The 22,236-nt window shown below is 31.8% G+C and overlaps 1 protein-coding gene across 4 annotated transcripts; it reads right to left on the bottom strand.

Moving 5' to 3' along the window:
• Nucleotides 1-177: 177 nt before the first annotated feature.
• On the bottom strand, nt 178-22,047 carry LOC113399173 (forkhead box protein N3-like). 4 transcript variants are annotated; one of them, XM_064217222.1, is made up of 10 exons: nt 21,891-22,012; nt 21,385-21,547; nt 15,760-15,974; nt 11,803-11,900; nt 11,101-11,165; nt 5,762-6,043; nt 5,602-5,676; nt 4,854-5,048; nt 4,497-4,641; nt 178-4,078 (listed from the first exon to the last, which is right to left on the bottom strand). In XM_064217222.1, the coding sequence occupies exons 2-9, from the start codon at nt 21,385-21,387 to the stop codon at nt 4,510-4,512; spliced, it is 1,065 nt and encodes a 354-aa protein (XP_064073292.1). In that variant the 5' UTR covers nt 21,388-21,547; nt 21,891-22,012; the 3' UTR covers nt 178-4,078; nt 4,497-4,509. The 4 variants fall into 4 exon arrangements, with proteins under 4 accessions (XP_064073292.1, XP_064073293.1, XP_064073291.1 ...); XM_064217223.1 differs by lacking the exon at nt 21,385-21,547 and having other exon boundaries at nt 21,891-22,047; XM_064217221.1 differs by lacking the exons at nt 21,385-21,547; nt 21,891-22,012 and adding an exon at nt 21,229-21,264.
• Between the last annotated feature and the right edge of the window lie 189 nt (nt 22,048-22,236).

Genomic DNA, 22,236 nt, shown 5'->3' with positions numbered 1-22,236 from the left:
GTCCAGCGAATCAAGAACATCGGACAGTTGATATTTCGAACGAATCAACCGGTCCAAAGTCAAAATTGCTTTTCTTGAAGTAATTTATTTTTAGACATTTGAAGACATCATTATTGGGAGTCAGTTGTCTATTGCAGAATGTTTTTATTATTCTATGGTTTAAAATAAAACTCTGTATGATCTTCAGTACATAATTTATTTATTGGATATGTACAGACAAAAAAAATTAGGACAAATAAAAATTTGGCAATAACTTTTAACAATAGCTAATTTATTTTGTCGTTCGCAAGCCGGATAAATTATCAACAACAACAATGATTTTGGACTTAACTATAGTTCGGACATAACATATATCTAATTTCTACCAAAAAATGACGTTGCCAGTGCAGCCAGTTATTTTTTAATTATTGTAAGTTGATACAAGAAGATTATTTTCAATTATATATTTTTTTTATAATCTGTTTTTTTTGTTTTGATAACAAGGGCAACGCCATAAAATTATATAAAACGATTATCTCAAACAATACGAAGCAAAACCGAAACTACTGGTTCCAAGGAATCGTTTTACAATCCAATCGTTACAAAAATCAATAACAACTTACAAACTAATTAAAATAAATTAATCGATAAATTATTTCTGATAAAGTATGAGCCGCAACAATTTTAATATCATATTAGTGATATAACTTTTTCAGTAATTTTGATTACATACGTAATACACCAATTAGTGCGATTGTGGGTGATGTCATCTTGGTTTTGATAAACCGCAAACACTTTTCAAAGCGACCCACAACTGATACGTTCTTGATTTATTAAATAAACAAGGTGTCACATTTATTTATTTAAAATTGTATTTAAATATAGCACTTATTAAATAAATCGTAATGTATCACACAATTATACACGTAGCATCTACCAGCGAAGTCCTACATTAGGTACTAATTATTGCTGTAAAATTTCATCTACACATTTATACCACCAAAAGAAAGGCTAGTGAGTGGACAGTCGCAGAGAAAAGTCCATGGAAAAAAACCCGTAACAAAACACAGCAGAAAGATCTGATGATCATTTTTAAGATATAGTTTTTATCCTTTTCTTACATCTAATCCATATTTTATTAACATGGACATTTATCTGCGACTGTACGTAATCTAATAGAATCAATGAGTAAGATGGAAGACGCTTCTAAATACAGCAAAAATGTATGTATTTAATTTAGCATAAATTATGTAACTATAATATCACTTATCACCTAATCTAAGTATGCGTTATATATTTCCTTTAATTAATATATAAATACACTCATATTTCTGGTACCTATTTATTTGGATTTGCTTGTTTATGGTATAATAATGTTTTTTTTTTATAATTTTATAATTTGGCACACAGCGAATTATTCATTATAGTGTTACAACAATATAATATTTCTTTATTTGTGATTATGTTGAAATAATGCCTTGCAATGAATAAAGATAATGAAACAATTTATAGAACAATAAAAAATTTCTACATTGCATTTTTAATTAAACGCAAAATTTAATTTACTAATAAATAATATTGCTTTACAAATCAGTCATGGCTCAGCCTAGAAAATGGTTCTAAATAAGTAATTACACTAAACTCCACATTGAAACGAAGCAACAAATATTTCCAAAAAGATGTGGGTACATTGAATCTTTGGATATAAGCATTCAAGTTTAAAACAGTAACTTGTTCTACTTTACAAATATAGATAAAAAGAGTTACATAAATGGCAACACATATAGTAGGCACTTTATTAACATTCCAATAAGTTAGAATGTAAATGTAATAAATTATTATTATTATTTATTTTTCGTGTTAAAGATTATTGGACCGAATTAAAACGATATTATACAATTCAATTATTACAAAATCATTCAAGTGTTGCAATATTTAAAATACAGTTTTCATCAATTAATTTACTTATTAAAATCCATTTTTATAATAAATAATCTGATATAAATACACGAGTATGCAAGACATTATGGAAACATCATAATGTTTTAAGCGATAGTCAATAGATCACATGCTTATGAACACAAAAAACAGCTCGATTATAGCTATATCTATGTATCTTATACTTGTATATCATATATTATTATTATTACTAAACACTGTATCACTTTTAAATTAGACAAATAAAGATTGGTTCCTACTATGATAACATAAATGATTTCATTTGTTAACTGATATCTCTACATAATTCAATGTGAAGTTAAAATCAATCGGCCTTACTTATAAACATTTCTTTAGTTGGTGTTAAATTTCACAGTTTGCTCTCTTTTTGTCATTATTGATTAGACATTCGGAAGAACGACGTAACAGGCGTAACTTTGTTTTACTAAGTTCTTAACAACATTTATAGATAAAGTCGAAAGTATTTTGTAATTAAATTTTGAACAAGGAGTAGATGTTACATAGTTATTTATCGATGTGTTATGAACTTAATAAATTGTCTAATGGTGTGCTTCAGTGCTTCTAAATGCTCTGTTCAATAAATATTTTTATTTTAAAGGAGTTCATATAGCACTGTTTTATTAAACAAATACGAATTATTATTGTTCTATTATTAACATGTCTGTGTTATTAATTTTTTTTTTTATTTAATTTTGGTTTTAATACAAATAGCAAGACCTTAGACTATTCGGTTTAGCCCACAAACAAGTTTTAGGATGATTCATTAATATAGTATTGATACAAAAAGTCGCCTGAGACCTTTTGTTTCTTAAATAATTATATAAAATATATTTTATTTAGCCCTGTATACATATTTGTATAGTTATGATTGCATTCAGATCACCTGTGTGTATACACACACAATATTACCTAAATTGCTCAGTTTAGAATATAATTTTCATAATTTCTTTTAATAATTCGACACAGCTAAGCGAAATAAATTATTTTAAACTTAATACTACCGTGTTTAATATTTCCGTTGTATTCCGTCCTCTCCTTGAACATTTTTCATTTATACTGGCAATACTCGGCATAATATTCATTTTAAAATACACGGAAATAGTATAACACTTTCCCTTATTATATTAATAATTGTGTTCATATTAATATTATAAATGTTCGACTATAGTTAAAAGGGGGAACCTAAATGCAGGAAATCTATTGAACTATATTCCATTCTTTTAATAATGAATTTGATTAATTATTATCACATCTATTATTAATGCTCTACGTATTTTAAATCGAGATATTTATTTACTTATAAATGTTAAAATAGTTCTTCATTGTCGAAGATTTAAATATACGGTGGAACATTCAACTATTTATTTTTAGTAAGAACTGAATTATGAAGGTAAATATTTCTACATGTGATGTATTCAGATTAAAGTATAAAAATAGAATGGAAATAGTCAGGTCTTATCTAACAAGTGAGCCTTATTCTATATTACAGCGTGATATATCTTTATTAATTGAATAATTTATATAATTTAAAAATAACAGTAGACATCTGTGTATACATCACTGAAAGTTTTTTAATGAATTGTCTTAATTGGACTAGAGAGTGGTAAACCTTTGTCTATTCTTAGTGATCATAGACAAACCTTATAGAATTTGTCAAGCAACTTTAGATATCAAACCTTTTTTTGTTCTTTGAACGTATATGTCAACGATCACTTCCCGAGGCTTTGCCCCGGCGGTAAACAGAATTCACTATGAGATATCATATGTACATAACTTAGAATTATCGCTTTACAAATAAAACATTTGAGCAGTACACACAGAACAAATAATATAAAACTTTTACGTTTCAAATAAGGGACTACATTAGCATATATAATAACATAACAAGAATTATTCGTTTTGAGGGTTAAAACAACATTTTATAATATAATATTTCCAATGGTATAAACAAACTATAATATACAATATAGTACCGAGATGGTATCGCATGACAAAATAAATATTTTATAGGCAGACTGAAGTGTTTGATTAAGAAGCATAACTTTTCTTAGGAAGACTTACATTTGATGTTACCGTCCCCGTAACCGCGTGTCCGAGTGCTACTACTCGATATAACCTGAGATATCACCAACGACCCTTTCTTACCTGTAAGATTATATTAAAAACAAATTCATTATTATATTCACTTAACAGTACGCAATACGCGAAATTCTGCATGAATTAATTTCAATATTGCAAAACACCACAGTCCCGAATATGTTAGATGGTTAATAAATTAGGTTGTATTTTTTTCTACAATGATTTTAATTATTGCAGAACATTCAGTATTCAGGACATTTCAATAATTGTATAAGAGTGGATGCTTTTATAAAAAACAAAAACTAGTTCCAGCCCGCAGTTTAGTCCGCGTTTTAGTGGTTCAGGTACAAGGTTTAAAATTGTAGCAATAGTATGTTTAAAAATATTAACACAACGATAACAAAACGATTTTATATATGTAATTTGGTGGGTGATCACACGGCGTGCCTCGCTGGGGCGGTGTGGGTATGTAGCGATACTGACCGGGTCGCGCTAGCTGGGCGCGTGCGCGGACACGCCGGCCAGGTTGAGCAGCGCCTCGGCCGTGCGCCGCTCCTCGCCGCCGCTGTACGAGTGCTCGTCGCGCGCGCAGCGGGAGATCACGAGGTGCGCCTCGGGCGGCAGCTGCGGACCGCGGACCGCTTTATTATTTTGTGTCACTTGAGACTACGATTGTAATTATTGAATACTTTCATTTTATTGGATCTTTAATCGTCAATTGTGAATTAGAATGAGTGTGTAGTTTTTTATTACGTCTATGTCTGGGCTAATTTTTATGTTAATTGCTATGTTAATGTGGTGATTCAGTATGTTCGTGTGTCAGGTGTCGCACGGACCTGGTCGAGCACGGCGGGCCCGTACTTCATGGCGAGCACGGTGGCGGCGGCGAGGTACTCGTCGGCGCCGGGCGGCGTGCGCGTGTCGGCGAGGCGGCGCGCCAGGTACGGGAACAGCTGCGGGTCGGGCGCGTTCTTGCCCTCCGCGCTCTCCGCCTCCACCTCCACCGGCGGCACGGGCTGCCGACCGAACGCCTGCGGACAACGCTTATTATTTATTATGCTTAATTAACAATCATATTGAGTTTCAAGATGGAATTTTTTAATATATAGTTTAAAAATAGATAGTAAATAAGTGTTATAATTTTTATATTTATTACGTGGTAGAGTTTACCATACCAACGGTGGTTTTTTCTTTTACTTTAGATGGAGCAACCTCTACCATTAAATTAATAATGCCTAACAGTTACTTACTTACTTCATTTCTATTCTATTTAACATTTATTATAAAATGGGACCAACCTCGAGGAACAATGAAAATGTTCGAAATAATATAATCCTTTCTTTTAGAGTGAGCCAAAAATAATACTAGAATTTTCGTATTAACAAACTACTTTACTTAAGCTATATATAGACAGTACCATACATAAGACACTGCGTAATCATGTATTTTAATGTCATCGGTCTTATGACTAACTTGTAAAGCAAACGAGGTCCTTAATTCAAATAATATACCCTAGCTAGTCTCCCTTGAGAATGTCCGCCGACATAATCAGTATGTACAAATTAATAAAGCAATATAAGCAACCTGTAATAATGTTGAACGGTGTTGTGGATCGACCGTCCATAGAGATCCTTTACCGAGACCTGGTGCAGCGGCGACCTGTAATTATATTAAAACCACATTATAATCAAGAAAATACGATAAATACTGAATATAATACACCAATATATGACAATATATTAACCTTGTGAAAGCATTTATTTAACGATAAATTATGCCGTACGCTGTTCTTCCAACCCTGAGGAGCGTGCTTGAAGTAAGGAAAGTGTCGTATAATCCAGGCGTAGATCTCCTTTACCGGCAACGCCCTCGCTGGTGCCGCTTCTATGGCCATGAATATGAGGCAAGAGAAGGAGTAAGGGGGCTTTGTGTGTGTGTTCACTGCCGGTGGGGAGGGAGGAGCCTTGCATGGGGTTCGAGGTGGGGATGGGATACGGGATGTTGGCGGTGGCGTCTTAGACTCTGTCTGTTAACAAAGGATTGAATGAGTTAGTATTATATTTTAGTAATTTAAACTGACTGAAATTCATTGTCTTCATTTAAAATGAAATCTTAAGTCAAGTTTTTAGAGTCTAGGTAAAATTTATTATTAATTAACAACAGAGACCTAAATATTTAGAGACGTTTGAAGTACATTTGTATGTGAAGATAGTATAATATCTGTACTATTAATATTCTACATAGGAAAGTATCTATATCTGTCTGTCTATTTGTTGCTCTTTCGCGGTCAAACTGCTGAATTGTATTTCATAAAATTTGATATAGAGCAAGCTGGTACCCCAAGAAAGGACATAAGCCTATTTTGTATATCTAAAACCGGACGACTAATCCCTATAACGCGAGTGAAGTCGCGGGCGACCACTAATATATATATGATAAATTAGAAACGAGGAAGACAGGTCGTAAAGGTTTTTAATAAGTTGATAAGTACGATTGTCTATTATCCAGGTAACTGGAACATAAACAGTGTTTACGTTATATAATAAATTAAACATAGCAGAGTTACACTTGAACAAACAACCGAATATCTTGGATTATACAAAAGTATTATTATTATTTTATTTAACTAAGAAAACAATTGTTTTATTACATAAGAGCTGTTTGAGGCTTACTCGAATAAAGAACAAAATGGTAATATTTAACGTCATGTTCAGCTAAGGTTAATATGCTTTTGAAATTATTATTTAAATTTTTAAATAAAATAGTACTATTCAGTCATATTAAGACACGTGAAACTATTAAATTAATGGGAAAATTCCATTATATTGTATCAGTATTTTTCGCAAAACTTCTTTGTCCGAGAAAACTCAATAATACTTCGTAAAACATGCATAATGTCGGAATGGAAACAAAAATATTTTTCGTTATTTTTGTTAATTTAATGAAACCTTCAATCGGCTTAACGCGTCTCCTTACGCTGTCACATGTTTTTTATGTAACAACTTCGCAATGTGTGATATTGATTTAACAAACCTTTAGAGCTGTCCAGGTAGTTTAGCTCGCTTCTAGAAATCGTTACTGTCTTCAGAGTTCAGTTAGCTGTTTCGATTGCTTCATGGTCAAATATAACGCAACTATACATTCTGTTTGACATCAATTCGCATATTTTATGTAAATTTTAGAGAAACTTTGACCTATGTTATCAGTGGCGTGTCTATACATTTAAAGGATTAAATATAAAGACATAATTATTATCGAATATTTTCTGAAGGCATTTACTACTGTAAGATTTTTGAAGTGTTTACGCCAAGGATCTTCAAACTACGCCCCGCAATCACTAGCGATCCCCTTACACAAATCAAATATCAAGATAAACATTTGATAAGTTAATCAGGTCATAGATCTTTAAATAAATAGAGAAGTCAGTCAGAGAATATGATAGTGGACTATCGATATGCAACACTAGTACATATGTTCACAGGGAATAGTCGAGATTATTATGCTGTTTAAAATCTTCGCAGACGTTATCGTTTTACAAAATCTAAATTAAATAAATTAGTCTTATCATTCAGGAAGAGAAGACTCTTTTTCTTACGTAAAAATATATGGAGATAACACAGCTTACTGAAATTATACGACGATTGATAGCAAGTAGGCGTATAATAAATAAATACTTATTATTAATGAAACATTTAATTATTATTTCAATCATATCTCTAAATACAAAATAGGTTAATGAAAAAAAAAAATTGAAATATTATACATATTTGTTTCGAGATAAACGTAACTGCCTTCATCTTTTTAATTTTAACTTAAGGAAATACAACTTTACAATACAGTGGACATTCAATTTAACGAAATGTTCCACATTTTAACTTAAAAATATACCCAGAAAATTGTTCTAGAAATTTTCTATGATTATTATATTATTATTTCTATGATTATATATTTTATTTCTATGATTATGATACTGAACTGAAGGCTTTACTTAAAAAAACTGTTCAAACAATAGGTATTCGATATAAATTTAAACTGTTTTATTATGCTAGTTGGCCTTTGTGCCCCCAGCGGCCAATTACAACAGCTCATCGTAAGATATTACGTTCGCGTTATATTACTCGGATTTCAGTTCCCGTATAGCTATTACCAGAACATGAAATTCAACTTTGTCACGTCAAGTCTAAATTTAAAACGGGCGAATCTTTACATAGTATAAAACAAAGTCGCTTTCTCTGTCCCTATGTCCCTTTGTATGTTTAAATCTTTAAAACTACGCAACGGATTTTGATGCGGTTTTTTTTAATAGATAGAGTGATCCGAGAGGACGGTTTTTGTATATAATACATAGACAATATAGCTAAGTAACACTGATAATTTTAAAAGTTTCTAATGTGTAAATGTATACATTTTTTGAGCTTATATTTTAAACGCTGGCTGCACCCTACTAAGTAGATTAAAATAATGTACTACAGAATTGTACACCTCAAAAATGTCTACGAAAAAGTCCGCGATGGTATATGTCAATCTCTTAAAGATAACCCACAATAAACATTTTTTTATCGTTAATTTTTACGAGAAATAATTGCTTATTTTCGAAGCGATTTTAAGCAATATAGCATTAATACTTATCCAATTAGGTACCTTAAATAAATTGTGCATTCAATATAGATCAATATGGCCCTTTACAGCATATGATTTAAATTAATATTTTCGAAGATATTACAGATTTAAAAATTGCGGAACGTAGCGTTTGCGGTGGCCGACCAGGGCGGCGGGAGCGTGCTATAGGCGCGTCGGAGGCTGCAGTTCTCCCTGTAGCACTTTGAATTTAGCAGCGATCGGACGCGGTTATTATCGGAGCTCTCTAGCAAGGGAAATAACAATCCATACTTCCATACTAATATTATAAATGCGAAAGTAACTCTGTCTGTTTGTCTCGCTTTCGCGCCAAAACTACTGGACCGATTTAAATAAAATTTGGTACACAAATAGTCTAGAGCCTGAGAAAGGACATAGCATAATATATTGGAAAAAAGTGCTGTAAAGGGTTGAAAAGGGGGATGAAAGGTTGTAAGTTGTTGAAAGTATTGTCATGTTTGGAATTTTGAGAACTAGAAGCATAAAACTTATATTTTAGGCTGTACACATAATATAAACTAACATATCATACCCACTCAGGACGGAATTTTGGATATTCTACCCCTAAATAGGTGAAATAGGGGTTGAACGTTCGTATGGATTTTTTTAAGTTAGAAACATGAAACTTTATTTTTGAGATACTGATTAAAAAGGAGTAGATACTTATTTAAGCGTTCTAGATAATCTACCATTAAGGGGGTGAAATAAGGGTTGAAAGTTTTCTAGGGAGTCAGTCATTTTTTAAGTAACAAACATGAAACTTTATTTTGGGGATACTGATTAAAAATGAGTAAATACGTATTTAAGTGTTTGTTGATATTCTACTACTAAGGGGGTGAGATAAGGGTTGAAAGTTTTTATGGAAGTCGTCATTTTTTAAGCTAAAAATATGAAACTTTATTTTTGGAATACTGATTAAAAATGATTATATACGTATTTCAGTGTTTCTAGATATTCTATCTAAGGGGTTTAATAGGGGTAGGACATTTTTTATATAGGTTAGTCTGGAAATCCGTCATTTTTTAAATTAGAAGCATGAAACTCTATTTATGGGCTACTGATTAAAAATGAGTAGATACGTGTTTAAGCGTTTCTTGATATTCTACCTCTGAGGGGGTGAAATAAGGGATGAAAGTTTTTATGGAAGTGCGTCATTTTTTAAATTAAAAACAAAAAACTGTTTTTTTTTTATACTGATTAAAAATGAGTAGATACGTATTTAAGCGTTTCTGGATATTTTACGCCTAAGGGTAGAAATAGGGTTAACATTCCGTATACAGGTTAGTCTGGAAGTCCGTCATTTTGAAGTTAGAAGCATGAAATTTGATTTTCGAGCTACCGATTAAAAATGTGTTGATTCGCATTTAAGCGTTTCTGGATATTCTACCCTAAGGGCTGAAATACACACCAATGTGGTACACAAAGAGGTATTACATTAACGTAACATTTTAAGTTCATTTGTAAATATATTCATATTCTACGCGGGCAAGGCCGCGGGTAACAGCTAGTATTATATAAAACCTTCTTTCTCTCTTCTGGTGTAAGTTATAAGTATGATATAGTAGATTTTTCAGTTAGACATTACAAAGTCTTCTCATTTAAAATTATAGATAAATGAAAAAAAAGAAAAACTCAGAACTGGAAGTTCAAATCATCAAACAGAAAATGTAGGAATACACGTATTACCATAAATTATTCCATCGATTGTTTACCAATTGAAGTTGATGACGATTGTCGCATAACACATTCGAAGTTTGTTGAAGATTTCGGAATTATTCCAAAGACCGATATTACCATTTAGGTAAGTATTAACATATATTCAGATTTATTTATACAGTTCATTTTCCATACAAAAAAGATGTATCAAAATAACCTACCAAGGTTTTAAGATTCAATCGATTTGATATAATCAATGAGAATACAGCCAAAGTAACAAAATTGTTAAGTTAAGTTTTATTTACTTTCCTTGAAAAACTATCTTGAAATAAAACACAATCTGACAATTTTATTTAATATTACTACTTACTATAACGCGACTCTGTATTATATCCACGGATAATCATTGGGAAACATGCCAATTTGTAAAAAATTAATACGATGTTATTTTCTTATGAATTACAAAAAACGTATCCTTTGTCCTGTTTAAGGATTTTACTCCATATACGTATCATATTTAATCAAATTCGAATCTGCTAAAATACGTATTCATAATATTAGTGAATCTAACACAATTATTATAAATACCGTTTTAAATAAAAATGTAAATTGAATATGCGAATTCGTCTATTTCGATAGGGGACCATCGTCTTCTCATGCAGATAATTCCACGATAAATAACACAGAGAGATCGTTACATATAAAATGAAACGAATACTAATAATATAGACTAAAAATAAATGTTCATTAAGTAGTACAAAGGTAAATATTTGTTGTAACGTAACTTACCTTTACAATTACTTGACTACTAATCATTTTGGTGTCCTCCATGTCGCCCTTTGTCAGATTTATACCTGTAATATAAGAATTAAACAATTTACTGCACGATCAAGTCCTATGGAAGGGACATCGATTTTTACCTATCTGGTTCTATACATTATTTTGACCTAATTCAATAAATGTAGCGTAAATATAAAACTATTTAAAGACGCTCTACGAGTTATTAAATCGATTCTATAAAAGTTAAATTACGTCACAGCAAACTGCCGGCGACTTGCGCGCTGTCACAAAGAGCTTAAGCTCATTTTATTAACAAGTGAAACTAAATGTTATATTTCAACTGCGATTGTATTAAAACGAAATCACTTTTGGATACGAAATTTTAAATTCGCTTGTTATATTATTTGAGTTAAGCCATTGAAACTACTACAACTACTTATGTGTGTGAATTTTAAGAAATGTAACAATCCATAAAATTCCATCTCCTTAGCCAAGGGTTTATTCTTAAAGGAAGGGCCCACGATGCTGGCATCAGACGTTTCTTAAATACTCTCTTTACTTTTTCTTTATTTTAGAAATAGATGAATTATGAACACATCATGCGCTTAGTCTTAAGTCAATGGTGCTTTGTATCTTCGGTTTACTTTGACAAGTTATTTTCATTCAGCTATTTTCCCTATACTTACGTATTACGTAATGTTATTCACGTACCTCTTAGCAAATTTCTGTCTTGTAACCAACTTAAACTCGTCAAGTCGTCGTCGTGGTCGGCCGGTGGTAAGTTACCCGCATTGCCGCCGCATGCCACCCTTTTTTAGAAAATATATATTTTAAATTGTAATATACATGCATACATAAATATTGATAAACATATTATAATCAAAAAATATATCTAATTAATGATTTCCATTGGGGTCGGATTATACAGTCACTGTATTTAAACCATAGAAGTTAGAGGAGCGCAATATTGGGATATCAATCAATGCCTTTCAATAACAGTCTAATAACTCATCTTATATGTTTATTCAATTCAGTGATAAGGAAACGTCTTCCCTGTGCGCGTAATCGTTTCACGTTTTATAACTTGCGTATTATATTCCATACAATGTTTTAAACAAACACTAGTTTTATGAATAAAACCAGTACTACAAGTAAAATAATGAAATAAAGTATTGCAAGGCTGAAAAATCTAAAATTAAATTTAGAACGGTTCGGCACCGTAGTCTCGTATTCGCGAAATGTCTAGATTTTAATGTTGTGAATTCAACTGCATTCGTTTTTCAATTTGTATACAATTACGTATTCTTTTTAATTAAATAAAATATATAATCTGTGCTGAAGTTCGGAACTTACTTAGTTTTTACAAACGTAATTACCTATTATAATTCGAATTCATTTATTATATTTAATTTGAATTTAGAATGCAAAAGCAACAAATTACAATACATTTACATTTTAAGATTACCTTTAAAATTAACAAAAAGTACAAAGATACTACTTATGATACTTTAATCAGAAGGTAACGATGGTTAGGGAAATACCCAAAGCGTCATAGACATTTATTATGGTATTTTACCATTGGAAGTTTACTTAGAACGGTGATGTGGTCACATTGAAACCTTTTACTTTTCAATATACCCACATAAAAGTTATTTAAAACATAGTCAATACAAAATATATAAATATTTGTGGGATTGTTCTCCTAATCGATTTCGCCACGACGTCTATCGTCAAGTTCGACTAACCATTGCTCGGGATATATTACAGTGCACGAGATGCACATGCAAACACAAATTGACGCTTTATACCGTCACTCTTACAGCTTGATGGGACGGGAAATTCGACACAACCGGAACGACGTCGGCCCTTGCTCCTGACCAACGGCTGTACGTGGTTTCCAAGCTACGGAAGCGTACACAATGCCAACTTCTAGATTCCGGTCTGCTATTGAGAATATCACGAAAGAAAACGACTTCGGTTATAAACTCACAACTCGGAGCCTTATAAGCTAGTCATTAGACTGCTGGAAATCGATCGGCATTGCAACAAAAACCTATGAAGTTATTAGCTATATTCTACCTATCAATCCTATTGGCGTAAAATGTACTTGAGTACGTATGATTAAATACAATTAAAAAAAAGTCAATGTCCTAGTCATCAAATAGTCATAAATTGAATCTATTTCTGTATTTTAATAAGTTTACTATTCAAACTCAAAACTCAAACTCAAATTCCTTTATTCAACATAGAAGCATTACACTTACTTATTGATGGTCAAATTAAACACTACCACCGGTTCGGAAAAAGGAACACCCTGACCTGAGAAGAACCAGCGAAAGAAACTCAGCGGGTCTTTATTTATTTTTTTGTTAAATTAATTACATACATAATTGTATATGAATAGAAACAGCCAGGAGGCGATCGTTTCATTCCCAAGGTGTGCTATCAAACATAAACTCACTAATTGTATAGTAACCTTTCGCACACAAGCGTTCCTTAAGAATTTTTTTAAATTTGGCAACAGAAGCATTTTGCACGCTTTCTGGGATCCTGTTGTAGAAGCGTATACATTGCCCCACAAAAGAGTTACTGACTCTATGCAGTCGAGTAACAGGAGTAACAAGATTGTGTTTGTTCCTTGTACCAATGTTATGAGAATCACATTTTCTCATAAAAACATTAATATTTTTCCGTACATACAAAACATAACAGAATATATATTGAGAAGCAACAGTTAATATCTTAATTTCTTTAAATTTATACCTTAATGATTCCTTGGCTCCTAGGTTATAGATTGCGCGAATAACCCTCTATTAATGAAATTAACGCATATCTAAGTACCTAAAATGTTTTTGTAAGATGTGTGCACTGCACAACAGGTACTTTAATATTGCCACAAACGTTATTAGAATTTGCAAGCAATTAATAGGAGGAACCGAATCATTGACTACGAATTCATATTCAAAAAAAATGCTCATGCATTTTAAAATATACCTATTGTAAAGTTATTAAACGTCAATCTATTCCTGATTTACGGGGCTATACAAAGTGCACTCTAGAAATGTCGAAGCGATTTTATACTTCGCTTTCGTCTAAATTATTCAATACAATAAGGCAAGTGTTGATCACGTCATCGAATACGTATGTAATTTCCATACAATTTGGCCTTTCTACAAACGAAATCGTCATTCGTTATGTGACTGTCGAGGCCCGCTGGCCAGCTCGTGATCGTAGAAAATGCAACTGTCGAAATGTTAGGCAAAATAAACAAGTATGATCGCTCATTGCGGTTAAAATCTCAGCAATATTGATATAAATGTGTACATTTTTTTTTTATTTGAAAAAAATTTGTTACAGTCGATTAAAAAAATTTGAAGCCGATTGCTTCCATTTATGACAGATTTTTCGAAAAGATAATTTAAATTGCGACTCAACGTGAAAAATCTACTAGCATTTTTACTAAAATTTCATGTTCTTTAAATAAATCTTTAGATACATCACATTTTTTTCAAAAACTATAAAATTTTGTAATAAACTCTTCAGTGACGTATATAACTGTCCGTCATAATCATAGGTACACTTTTTATGACGTCAGATAGCTTATGACGTTTCTATAATTCTGCTACTGTATATCTCTATACTGTCTATGAAGTATTTCCTTATTAAAATCGCTCGAGACGCGTAATTTTCACTTCGACATAAACGCAGTAAAACTAATAACATCTCAAATACCCTTGTCGATTCGAAGCATCGAATAGATTTTATAGAATGTATATATATATAGGTCATACTTTATTTTATTCTTAAAAAGACATCTTTTATGAAATACATTAATCACGCGATTTTTTCATACTCAAGGTTACCACGTTACCCGGTAACCTAAAATATGATAAAAACGTATTATCATCAAAAACGTTCGGTCACTTGTCATTGATTGATGATATAGAGCAGACTAAATCGCGTTACATTAGATAAAATAGCTTAAAACTGTTACCTGAACATACGAAGATATGATAGCGTTCAACCAATAAAACATCAGTAATTAGCTGATTATTTGTTCTCAATTGCATTTTACGTATCATTCGTATTTATAATAAAACGCCTCATCCTGATGTAACATTATACGTTAATTAAGGAATTAGTTGATTTGCTTGTACTTTATTATTTAGTGACGTTGTAGATTTAACATTTTACTAAAACGACTGCATTAGTATCAGCGAGCATTTTAACTTATTTAAATTTGCTTGAGAACTTGTTAGGTACACAAGTTATTAAGGATGTATCTAGACTGGTTTTCTAGGAACCTTTTAAAACATATTAAATTTATTGCTTTTAAGCGTCACGACTCGTCCAAAATGCAAGATATAATAATTTAATTTACTAATATTTTACTTCTTAAAAAGCATTTCGATTGATTAATATAATTACAGTACTTAAGAGAATTGACTACTACTACAAAGATGTAGATTCATTAATTAACAGACAGTGAAGTGTTGCATTAAGGCATAATTATATTTCCTGAATGACATCGAAGTCATATAGGAAATGAAAAGCCTATGTTTCGTAAGAGCCGGTCGTGGATAAGAAAGTAGTAGGTTCATGACAGTTCAATCTACTTCATAAACAAGCAGCTAGGGAAAAGCGTTAAAGTATCAAAATATAACTTACGCAGGTTGCGACGTGTCCATATCGGACTCGTCTGAGGCATCGTCGATGTCGTCGAAGTTGTCAATGACGCGGCCGGAGACCTCAAGCCGGCGTAGTGATCGACCACTAGAGGCCACGTGCCTCGCGATCTGACGGATGAGGCGGCGCGGGAGCGGTAGTGACGCTCGGGCCCCTCTAGCTGGGGAGCCTCCACGTTCGCCACGCATGGGCGCCATCTAGGAACAAACGGATTAAAATACATGAAATTTTGTATCCATCAATTTATCTATTCCCTTTTTGTGCATTTCATCGCCTTCAATATTAAAATAAAATTGAATCACTCCCTATATTTCTAAATGATGTGCAGATATACATCGTTTATCAAAATAATATAAATGACGATTTAATTAAAACAATCACAAAAATTTAATTTTAAACAATTTAACGTAAATTAATTCAGGAAACATCCTCAATTAACTAATTTGCTACTTAAATTATATTATACTAAACATTAAATCATTTTAATTTAAGGATCGAATCCGATTTCTCAAGACATCGTAAATCCGGACACAAGCGATAATTAGGTACTAGTTAAAAATAAATGTCGAACGATATAAATACAATCGTTACACGCTAATTCTAACTTTACCGGTACCTCGACCGTGCATATTTTTTAATCAAAATATGAATAGAGTTATAGTCAGATCATATAATCAGATCGATCGATTCCATAAGAATTGGTCAATATTATCAATCATCGCTATAAATGACGAACGCGTGTCTATGTAACGTGTTGCTTAGACAATCTAGAACTCAACACATCAAAATAACTGAGAATTTAAAGCACAGCAAGTAATGCTGGAAAGATTTAAAAAAAAAACACGCAAATATTATACAAATAATAGAACTGTTACCCGACCTTGACTTGGAGGTTTAATTTAAATCAATGCAATCCTAAATATAGGCCGGGCTCAATAGAGCATTTCGAATTACTATTTATTTTCCAACATGTCTATATTTACGGCACACTGACCGACTAACTGACATTCCAAGACGTTGGCACAAAACGTAGCAACGTTTTGATAAAACAATTTTTACGGATGCCGAGAACTATTAGATATTTTCATCGTTATGTAATAATATATCGATAAAAAATGAAGATCTGAATAGTGTTTATCTTTTCGCAACGTTAGGTTGAGATTGCACCTTATCGTAGCGGAGCGCAGTGAAGTAAATTTTAATACAATAAACATTTACATAAACAATAAGAACCAGTCGTGACACTACAATCTGATTAACAAGTTCAATTGAACGGTTGATGACGTCCTTATATAAAATATGAAAGTGTTATGATGTAGCGTAGGCAGAGAGCCCGTTTGTCCCCTTCTACAGAAATGTAACGTGTATCATGAAGGGGAAAATTTATATACATCTTATGAAAATTCAAAGTATTTTAAACATCCTTGCCGCTATGTTCATTGAATTGATAATAATGTGCGAAATTATATATTAGCGACAAATATTTGGTAGGCCGATACGCTGTTATAAATAAAAGAAATACTAATTTCGATTTTCAAAAATAAGCCTAATAAATACAACACTATAGAAGTTTATTAAAAGCATTCACGGTGACGATGCTTTAAATTTTTGCTTGTACATGGTATTGAATTAGTTCTAAAGAATGACAGACCTTGATATTGACGGATATTTGTAATAAAAACTGAAACCACACGAAAAAAAAAAAATCGTCATGTGAAATACCTATTCCACCTTAAGTGATTATTATACTGTACCTGTACACAAACAAGGATAGTGCATTATTATTACGACTCGGTTCAAGTAATAAAATTATACGCACATGTTGGTATAAATAAAGGATAGAGGCAATTTTCGTAAAAAAAAAACCAGATAAAGTTTTAAACGTTGACTAAATCCGGCCATAAGCTATAACTATTAACTTCATACATTCTGTGGTTCTAACGAAACGCACCATATAAAACCGTACAATGTTATCAAACACTGTGGTTTTGTCTTCGGTATTGATATAATTTACATTTAAACGTATATTTTTAAATATACAGTAATGTTTCTAAATATTTAATTGGTAGAACACGATTTAATCTACTTTGTTTGGTACCAGTTACCAACTTTATGTTACGAAACTGTGACTAATTTTACAAAATCTAGTGGAAATAGTAATTTAATATAATTGCACTTAATTAACCGTTTCTTGTCGGTTCTTCTCCATAGAAACCTAATTCCGAACCGGTGGTAGCTTGTAGAATATCATCGCTTTTGATTTACGTACGAGACAGACACTAAATCTATAATCTTTTTACAGAGTATCCTGTACAATCAATCAAGTACACAGTTAATTTCTATCCGCCGTAAACAAACAACAATATACTTGAAGTAAACAATAAACATGATTGGTTCATATTATTATGTAGACACGTGTACAACTTAGTGTTACGTTGGCGTTCTCTATGAAAAAGTGATGAGATTTAATAATTCTAATCGGTACCGGTTCTAATCCTTTATTCGATTTGAAAGAGTCTTTTGGTGCCCCTCTGTATTGGTGACATTATTATAGCCTTGACCCTTGCAATGGTGCATATCTAAATCATGCCTCTTTAACGCCTTTATGCTTGTTTATCTAGAATTAAACTCCAAGGACTCTGAACGTTGGGGTTTCTGTCGCGTAGACAAGTAGATCTCAAAACATGTCGACATTTTCTTTTTGCTTGAAATTGTTATTGGTGTTTTGGCGTCTCTTCGTACCCTGTGAATAACGATTGCTCTGGCGATGGCTCTGGTTATAATGTCTATCTATAGACAATCTATAGTCTATCTATAGACATTATAACCTGAAAAATGGATATAGAAAAAAATGTATAATTTGTTAGTCACCGATACAAGTTAACATTCCATTAATTAATATACAAATCGTACAAATCTAAAAAGTGATAAGTAAAAGCAAATTATCAACTGTTGGGGTTTCTCACATAAAAGGTTAGGTTAGAGCTTTAGGAGGTTATTCCACCGCGCTGTTCCAATACGTATTGTACGTTGGTGGATACATATTATGTGGCAGTATTTCATCCGACTAGTGGGACGGCTCGACGGATGCGTGCGAATACAATTTTATTTAAATTGATTATGTCATTTATCTTGCGGATACAAAACCTACGGTACAAATATTACGTCACTATTAATACTAAACGGTAGATCGTACAAATCGAACATATAAGAAATATTTAAGACGTCATCAAGTCATTAGCATGTATTTACAGTATGGCATTGTATTTATTGCCTTTTTTAAAATTCATATAACGAGGTCGTAAAATGATTATATCCATTTAGACATGATTATTTAAGCTTCCGTTCTAAGTAGCGTTTGATTGTATTATTGAGATCATATGCTTTCAGAATAAACAAGCTCACCTTACACCTTTCTAAAGTTTTTTATACATTCGTTAAGTCTTTATAGCGATGACAGATTTATTCGACTACATTACGAAAACGTTAATTTGTAGTTTTAAATATTAAACAAAATGAAAAATATTTACTATTTTGAATGACTTATAATTAAGTAAATTTGAACGCACTTGAAACGTGATGGAAGCAAGTATTAGGGAAGTGACATGGCACGTGTCCAATTGGTATTCGGAGCTGCGCTGTACCAACTACCAACGAGTGCATCTAACATGACTATGTAAAATCGGTACTTCCGTCAACTGTAAATAACATAGGGAATTAATTCGTTATATGAAATTGGAGATGTGTTAACGTATTCAATAATATTTTTACCTGAAATATTTGATGATAAGAATAATTGAGAGGAATTATTAAAGATCGCAAGCCACTGCATGTTCTCTATTATTTATTTATGTTAAGTTAAAAAAACATCGGAAAATTAATAACTATATATTTATTGTAAGACGCATGCGAAGAAAGTTAATTTAATTCGGTTACTAGCTCGTATACAATCACGGAAAAAGTCAAACATAAAAATGGCGATGCACCTAGAACATTCTCTATAACTGGAAACTACGTTTAATGACTTTGTCGATCACTTTTCTGTCCTAAATTGTATGTATGTTGGAATGTATCAAGACGATAGACATTGAAATTAATAAATTGTCAATATGCTACACAAAAGCACCGTCGGAATGACGAGGTAATCAGTCAACATTTCACACATCTGTATCTCGCAAACGGGACGCACACAATGCATCATGTAGGTATTATCCTTTTTGCGTCTTCTTATTAATGATCAGCTTTCTCAAAGGCGAATGTAAGAAATTACATTATTGTAAGAAAAAAATCTATATATATAAATCAAATTGAAATGTATTAAATCATAATGATTCACTTAAATATGTTCACAGATAAAAAATGAAATAACTATAAAATATCATTTGATTTGTACAAAACAGCCACATTATGTAAATTATTAACAGCAGTACAAAAACAAATATAAGGTATAACTAATTTTGTTTGTTATTATCCTTATTTTGAATAACTCACCAAGCTTGTAATGTACAGTACACACACAAGACATCATGCATAACCAATGCTGTTAAAACATTGCCAAATATAGGATTATTTTTATGTAAGTAATTAGAGTTCTTTAATAATTTATTAAGTAGTAATTTACATGACAAATATGAATAAATTATCATGTTCATTAATGTTTCCTATTTGAATAAGTAGAATTTTAATTAGTGACTTTTAATGATAGTCTGAGAAATATAATCTTTTGCTCCAAAAAATTTAGATAAGTAGATAAAAACTTTATTGCACTCAATTACAAAAAATAACAACCTTCTTGTTATTTTCAAGAAGACAAGAGAAAATAATAAGTAGCAGTCACAACATTTAGTACAACTCTAACTGACAAACAGTTTTTCTTCAAAATTCAATCACTTCGATGACAAAAAATGTGTTTTCTAAATAATTATCATAAACTTCTGATATTACGAATGATAAATTGTTAATGAGAATTATTTTATGTATAATACAATCCCATTGCATATTATAATTTAAAACTTTTATGTCTTTTTTTATATATATATTAAATTAGATCACATTATTTTTTATTACAATAATCGATGACATCCTAAATTTGTATCTAGGCACATAGTTATCATAAAGTAAGATTATGTGGCCTTGGTATCACTGATATTGATATAGCCTAATGTAGTGAGTTGTTTAAGTCAAACATACGGAGAATGATAAATATTACAGAAAATATACTTATAAATAACAATACAATGTTATTTGATAGTAGAGCATTGTTTTCTGGGTGACAATTATTTTTAGATTTACTTCAGGAAGTAGAGACAAGAAAAAAGTAGGTCATGCAAAGGTATGGGTATTATTAATAGATTAATTCCTATATAACAATAAAATATAAATAAAATCTCAACTGATCTTGTGTAATATTACCCTTGACATTAAAAGCCAGAGTTTAAAAAAAATGCTTACCATTTCAGCATGTAAGGGCATCAGCACAAAGATCACGCAAAAAGCACTCAGGAATTTAATAATTTTATGAATATAATTGTATTGTCTTTTATCTTTAAGTAGTACGTAACACGTAAAAATACTGACGCGTGGTCGATGTGATGTAACAATGATTACCATGTGTTTTTGTATTCATTGGGTCAGCAGTGGCGTCAACAGCGTGTTGCTAGGAAACTGGATTTCAGAGTGCGACCGCGTGCGCGATGAACCTTCTACGTGGACCGCCGCGTGCAACGCCGTATGCACGTGCCGACGCGCAATACGAAGGGCCATTACATAACTAGAGGGACAACAAATGTCTACTACACCTCCAAGGATATCGCAAATACGAGTCGCATGCCACTAGTTCCATATTTAGATGGAGCGCCAGCTCTACTACCTTTCTACGTTCCTCTTGCGTCCCGTCACATTTTTAGAACCGCATGTAAACGACACCAAACGCTTCGTTTATTGTTAAACAGACGCAACGTGATATCAATTATTTCTTATTGAGGGAGCAAAATCCAAAATGCGCAAATAGATATGAGTGCGTCGTCTTTTTATAAATGAATTTAATTTCACATCTTACAAAATCTTTTTCATATGAAGTCTATGCTCAAAGGAATGATATAAAGAAGACTCACTTTTTTGATGAGTTGTTTGTTGTATGCACAAATTAGAAATTAATAATAAACAGCATTCCGCGGCCTCCGTACTTGAAATCAACACTCAACAAACACTTAACACCCAATCTATCCATAAACTAAAGAGTAACCTACATAAATAAACATATGATCTATACTTGTCTTTACTATGATTATTGACAGCTCGATAATACCGAGCGTCATACAAATGTCTATAAAGAAACTTAAAAAAATCAATGAAGTCGGATATGTGGCAGAGACCTTAAATTCAGAAGTCCGATTTATGATTATTCATGTATTGCTTCTTATTATTTGTTGAGTTTGAGCTTTTATTCGAAGAAAGTGA

Source organism: Vanessa tameamea, chromosome 15 (genome assembly GCF_037043105.1).
Source record: "Vanessa tameamea isolate UH-Manoa-2023 chromosome 15, ilVanTame1 primary haplotype, whole genome shotgun sequence".
Taxonomy (NCBI): domain Eukaryota; kingdom Metazoa; phylum Arthropoda; class Insecta; order Lepidoptera; family Nymphalidae; genus Vanessa; species Vanessa tameamea.
The sequence above is the reverse complement of the archived record's forward strand: the minus strand, read 5'-3'. Positions and strand labels throughout refer to the sequence as shown.

Coding starts and splice junctions, on each gene's coding strand:
- LOC113399173 (XM_064217221.1), bottom strand. CDS start 21,249: ATGCCCTTACATGCTGAAATG. Junction 6,044..11,100: donor GTAGTCAAGTAATTGTAAAG/GTAAGTTACGTT, acceptor CTTTGTTAACAG/ACAGAGTCTAAGACGCCACC. Junction 4,642..4,853: donor GGCCCGCCGTGCTCGACCAG/GTCCGTGCGACA, acceptor CGCGGTCCGCAG/CTGCCGCCCGAGGCGCACCT.